Source organism: Salvelinus alpinus, chromosome 2, assembly GCF_045679555.1.
Source record: "Salvelinus alpinus chromosome 2, SLU_Salpinus.1, whole genome shotgun sequence".
NCBI classification, from domain to species: domain Eukaryota; kingdom Metazoa; phylum Chordata; class Actinopteri; order Salmoniformes; family Salmonidae; genus Salvelinus; species Salvelinus alpinus.
This window is the reverse complement of record NC_092087.1, coordinates 124,591,132-124,596,641: the sequence shown is the minus strand read 5'-3', so window position 1 is coordinate 124,596,641 and position 5,510 is coordinate 124,591,132. Positions and strand designations below refer to the sequence as shown.

At 45.4% G+C, this 5,510-nt stretch overlaps 1 protein-coding gene across 1 annotated transcript; it reads right to left on the bottom strand.

Moving 5' to 3' along the window:
* Positions 1 to 1,872: 1,872 nt before the first annotated feature.
* Positions 1,873 to 5,510, bottom strand: LOC139568562 (alpha-internexin-like). Its single transcript, XM_071390480.1, has 3 exons — positions 4,398 to 5,510; positions 3,494 to 3,618; positions 1,873 to 2,939 (listed from the first exon to the last, which is right to left on the bottom strand). The coding sequence occupies exons 1-3, from the start codon at positions 5,457 to 5,459 to the stop codon at positions 2,600 to 2,602; spliced, it is 1,527 nt and encodes a 508-aa protein (XP_071246581.1). The 5' UTR covers positions 5,460 to 5,510; the 3' UTR covers positions 1,873 to 2,599.

Sequence of the window (5,510 nt, the reverse complement as noted above, 5' to 3'; positions counted from 1 at the left end):
AAACACATACAACTCCAGACACTCAGACACTTAGTAACGCAAGCCTCGTGTAAAACAACGGCAACCACATCTCCACCAATCAACAGCTTTCTGTAGTTTGTAGTACAATCAGTGGTTTCCATTCGCAGGGTGAGTGAGTGCAGCCGGTCAGGGCTTAGAGGGCCGTGACAGACAGTCAGACAGACATAGATACAGAGGTAGCCTAGGTCCAGATTTGTTTGTGCTCTCTTGCCAACTCTGTGTCAATGAGAGACAATGAGTTGGCAACATAGCAGAAATAGACTGGCACTCAAGCTAAGATACAGAGGTAAGAAGACAGTAGTTGTTTTGAAACCTGGCAATGCACAGGAAGGAAACAAAAGGGCTGCCTAGTTTCTTTACATACAGATTTCTATTGGTGAGATCATTCATAATCACTCACAACAGACATAATAATTCCGTCATGGCCATATTTTTCAGAGGTCATGGTGCTTTAAAAGCATCATGGTCCGGTCCATTTTTCTGGACTATTGGCTTGTTTTTGTTTACTTGTTTGTTTGGCTTGTTAGTTGTTGTGTTCCTAAGGCGTAGTGTTGTGATGTGGTACTGTTCGGAGCATCGCTGTTAATTCAAACGGGCTTCAGGAGTCTGCAATGGAACGTGGGAAATGGAGTTTATGCATACCATTCTGCCCGACACACCCTATTGGACCATGTAGAAGCCCATGCATTTGTGCTAAAACGTCATTCGCTATCTACGCATTCTCTATTTGATTGATTGAGCCTGTCGTGAGAAAGAGAATTTAAAGGTAGCTCATCTTGTCTCTCTCTCTCTCTCTCTCTCTCTCTCTCTCTCTCTCTCTCTCTCTCTGTTTAATTTCCTTTCTCCCTGTTTCTCAGAGTCCCACACCTCCTACTTTTCTTTCTACTTCTCCCATTGCCCCTTTTCTTGTAACCAGTCATGGCCTGCACAAACTGATCGTCAGTTCAAATGAAATCCCATCTAGATCGATATATAAGTGCCCCAAATATGACCCTCGTCATGACGAATATCCTCAGAATCATCACACAAGAACCAGGCAGTGTAGCTGAGGACAATGTCAGCAGCGTGTGCCGAAGTCACATCCTAAATGACGGCATTCATCTCAAGTCTAACCTACTGGCCAACTAAGCACGTACAACCTCATGTTCTAAAACCAGTGTTGTGTACATGGCGATGTAAAGCATTGGCAATGAAGTGTGGAACCTAGCATCCCATTGTTTTCCTACTATACGTTATGAGTATGTGAAAATGATGTATGGCCCTCTAACAATCTGTCACCATGCAAGCTTGAGATATGCTACATACATCATGCAAATAACAGTTTGATTATTAGCTAGTTTCACGTTCAGGCTGAAATGTCAGGCGGTCTATTCAAACATCAATCAGCGCTTACACTAAAAGGGCATTATCATCATTTTCACAATTTCACTGAATTATTCCAACCTCGTAGTGTGTGAACATTTATAAAACACCGGAAAATCACGTATCTGACTGGACTGGGCCTTTATAGAAGTTTGATTAATTGACATGAGGAGCAATCTTGGAGAGTAATTATGCTTTTGATGGAACCATTGTTGGTTGAGCTCTGGTTCTGGTGTAGAAGAGGTGGCGGTTTAAACAGTTACACGCTGTTGTCATGCAGATTTGAGTGGACCAGGATCATAAGGCAGATGCTATTGACAGTGACGAGGCCAGGGTACGAACAAGCCTTTTAGATATACTCTGATTTTGTTACTCGTGATGTTTTGTCTGAAAAAAAAAGAATTTTATCTGCATTGCATTGAAACTCAGAGTTCGCAATATTATCTGCGTTGTAGATAAGGCAAAAATGGCTCAGCAAGATCACAGATCTTTTTTGTTTTCTGCTGAGTTTGAATAACTGTGTGCTCCTTTAACAACGTGATCGATCTCTAGCTCTCACCTCCGTACCATACAAGTGCTTTCATTCATATTGTAGTATGTGGATGTAGTAGATGTATTAACAACAGTTAACAAGCTGATATGTTTTGGATTTTTGTTTTTCGTGCACAAATTCAAACTCTCACACACACATCCCCCCCCTCCCCCCATGGAATGTGTATAGAGAATATTATCATAGGCGGTGGCAGTAGTGCATGATTATTTCTTGAACTGAATGACATCTATCACAGCTCGGTGCCAAACTAGCCTGGCGTCCCAAACTGATTTAGCTGTGTTTCACTGTTGTTTCTAGTGAGCGCAGCGTTCAGTCTGGTTAAACCAGGCTAGTGCCATACAATAGCGCGAGCCCAAAGTGAGAATAAACTGTTTGAGTATTGTACTGAACTGTATGTTCCTATCACCACAGTAACATACGTGTCTCCTGATAGGGCCAGAAGTGTGCCTGTAACTACTTTGTTATTGTCATAGTAAGAGAGTAGAGTGGAGAGAAGTAAAGTGATTGGTTGTTGGATAGTGGTAGGTTACACAGTAGTAGTAGTAGAGTCTAAACTATAACGGATTCCTCTCTGAGAATACCCCTGTGAAGGGGGGGAGGGGGATGGGGAGTAGGAGGGAGGGGATGGAAGGTGGAAGGTTAAACCTAAGGGAAGGGGAGAGTCTAGTTTTTCTGGTTGGTGGGGTTGGCGTCGCTGGACTCCTTCTGGTCTCCGTCGTTGGACCCCTTGCCAGACTTGCTCTGCCCATCCTCCTGGTCCTTTCCCTCATCCTTCTTGGAGCCTCCAGAGATGGTGGTGTACCTGGTGGTCTGGTTGTAGCTGCCCATGCTGGGCAAGTCCACGTCGCCGGAGGAGGTCATGTCGGAGGACCTCATGTTGGAGGACCTCATGTCGGAGGACCTCATGCCGAAGGACCTCATCTCGGAGGACCTCATGTTCATGCCGGGGCTGGAGTAGGTGATGCCTGTGCTGATGCGGGTCTCTTCCCCTTCCAGGAGTTTCCTGAGGAGAGGGGGGGAGTGTTAGGGAGGGAGTGTGACGGAGGGAGGGAGGGATGGGGGGAGAAGAAAGCAGGGGCAGAGGGAAGAGGGAGAGGAAGGAGAGATGTAGAGAAAGAGATAGCGGGAGGGGAGGAAGGGAGAGAGATAGGGTTGGTTAAATACAGGTTAAAATATAAACGAGTCGCGTGACCAGCCCATGCTACCGCAGGAGAGTAATGCTAAGTCACCTCAGGGCATGTGGCTAAATACTTCTAAATCTATGTCATTGATTGATCAGGATCTTTAAAGTGATGCTGATCAAGTGTTGGTCATGCAGGTATTTAGGCATGACATTTTCGAGCTTAATAAATCTACTGTAACTCTATGAAAGCTAGGATGTCAATTTGTATGTTACAGTAATAGATCAATGTGATGTTACTATTACAATGATGAATGTTATGATTATAATGGTGAATACAAGCTATGTAAAATGTATGCATGACTGTAAGTGGCTTTGGGTAAAAGCATCTGCTAAATTGCATATATTATATTATTATATATGATTATATTAAGTACCTGTATGCAGCAATTTCAATATCCAGCGCCATCTTGACATTCAGCAGGTCCTGGTATTCCCGCAGGTGACGAGCCATCTCGCTCTTAGTGGTCCTCAGGTCATTGTCCAGCTCGGCCATGTTGTCCTGGTAACATATTGAAGTAGAAAACAAATTGTGAAACAGTGGCAACCCTAAAAGTGAATTGTGTTGATATAGGCTATGTTTTAATATAGCCTACCTTCTGAGTGTTGGTGATGCCTGACTCAAGAGAATAACGATAACAATAAGACGTATAAATTGGATTTTAAATAACCAAGAACAGGCCGCTCTCCTAAGAATATTTAATCACCATGTACAGTACAGAGACGCACTAACGCCAAATAAAATACGGTTATAAGAGAGCAGTCAATGGGGTTCTCAGTTACTAAGTATAACACAAAGCAGTTACAATGAGAGGCGCGTGCGTATTTTAAAATTAGAACAGTGGTTTTCAACTTCCAAACTCAAAAAAAGCTAAAAGACGCTTTCAACCGCAGCCCTATAACCGGTGACAGAGCGTCTTATCACGCCACCGGAATAGTTTCAGCACCATGGAGAGTGAACAGCTCCTATTGTCATCTCAACACTTTTATTTTACAGCTCTCGTGTTGTACATTTTAGTAAAACAATTTAATAGCTCTAAAATAATTGTTATAAAGCTAAATTCCCCAATTTTATTAGAACAGAAATTGTGATTTTCTTTTAATCAGAATTATATATTTTTTTTTTTTTTTTTTTACACATGGTTAAATGCAACATCTTTCCAAACTAAACAGTTCTTTATCTCTTGCTTTATCCTGGACATGTTTGTAAACAAACTGCAATAAAGATAAGCTCACATTTAAACTTTTAAGTGTATTTAAAGTAAACAAATAATGTCTTACCTGGTACTGGCCAATCTCCTGGTTGTGCCTCTCCTCCATCTCGTTGAGCTGCCTTTCCAGGGACTCGTTGGTTCCCCTCAGGCTCTCGATCTCGATGGTCTTGGACTGGAGCTGCCTCCTGAACTCATTGAGTTCCTCCCGGCTGGCGCGCATCGCCTCCTGGCTACGGGTGGCCTGCTCATTGAGGTCAACGAACTTCGACTTGTACCACTCCTCGGCGGACTGGAGGTTCTTGGAGGCCATGGACTCATACTGGCCTCGGATCTCCTTCAGGGCAGAGGTGAGGTCAGGTTTGGAGACCTCCATCTCCACGGACACCTGGGCGGCTTGGATCATGTTCATGAGCTCGGCCACCTCCTCCTCGTGCACCTTCCTCATGAAGTTGATCTCGTCGAGGAGGGATTCTACCTTCTTCTCCAGGTCTAAACGCACCATGGTGGCGTCGTCCACGTCCTTCTTGAACGCCTTGAGGTTCTGCTCGGCTTCCTCCCGCAGGCGGTACTCGTCATCGTATTTGCCACGGAGCTTCTGCAGGTCCTCTTCGATGTTGTCACGCTCGATGAGGATCTGGGACTTCTCACCGTTCACCTCATCGAGCTGGGAGCGCAGCTCGCGGATCTCCTGCTGGTACAGGTCCGCCAAGCGCGAGGGCTCCGTCTGCCTCTGACGCAGGGTCACCAGCTCGGTCTCGAGCACCTTGTTCTGCTGTTCCAAGTTGCGAACCTTGTCGATGAACATGGCAAAGCGGTCATTGAGCCCCATCATCTGCTCCTTCTCGTTGGTGCGTATGATTTTGAACTCATTGTTGAGCACCGTGCTCTGGGCGAAATCCAAGTTCTCCATCGGCATGGGCATCTGCGAGTAGGACCGGCCAGAGGACCTCTTCTGGTGGAAAGAGGAGCCCAGGTTAGAGCCCATGCTCCGGGACTGAGGCTGGGACCGGTAACCGCCGCTGCGTAAAGAGGCATTGCTTATCCGGGATGGAGAGCTGGAGTAACGGGGAGACTCCCCGAAAATCTTTCGGTAGGAAGAGGCGGAATTGAAGTCAGATCCGTAGCTCATCTTGGCGAGTGATGAAAGGGAGCAGAGCAGGGGGCGCGTCTCCTTTTTATA

What these genes read in the sequence shown, in the direction of transcription:
- LOC139568562 (XM_071390480.1), bottom strand. Translation starts at nt 5,459, where the DNA reads ATGAGCTACGGATCTGACTTCAATTCCGCCTCTTCCTACCGAAAGATT. An exon ending in AGGAGATTGGCCAGTACCAG is followed by an intron (nt 3,619 to 4,397) that starts GTAAGACATTAT and finishes ATATGTTACCAG; the next exon opens with GACAACATGGCCGAGCTGGA. An exon ending in ATTGAAATTGCTGCATACAG is followed by an intron (nt 2,940 to 3,493) that starts GTACTTAATATA and finishes CCCTCTCCTCAG; the next exon opens with GAAACTCCTGGAAGGGGAAG.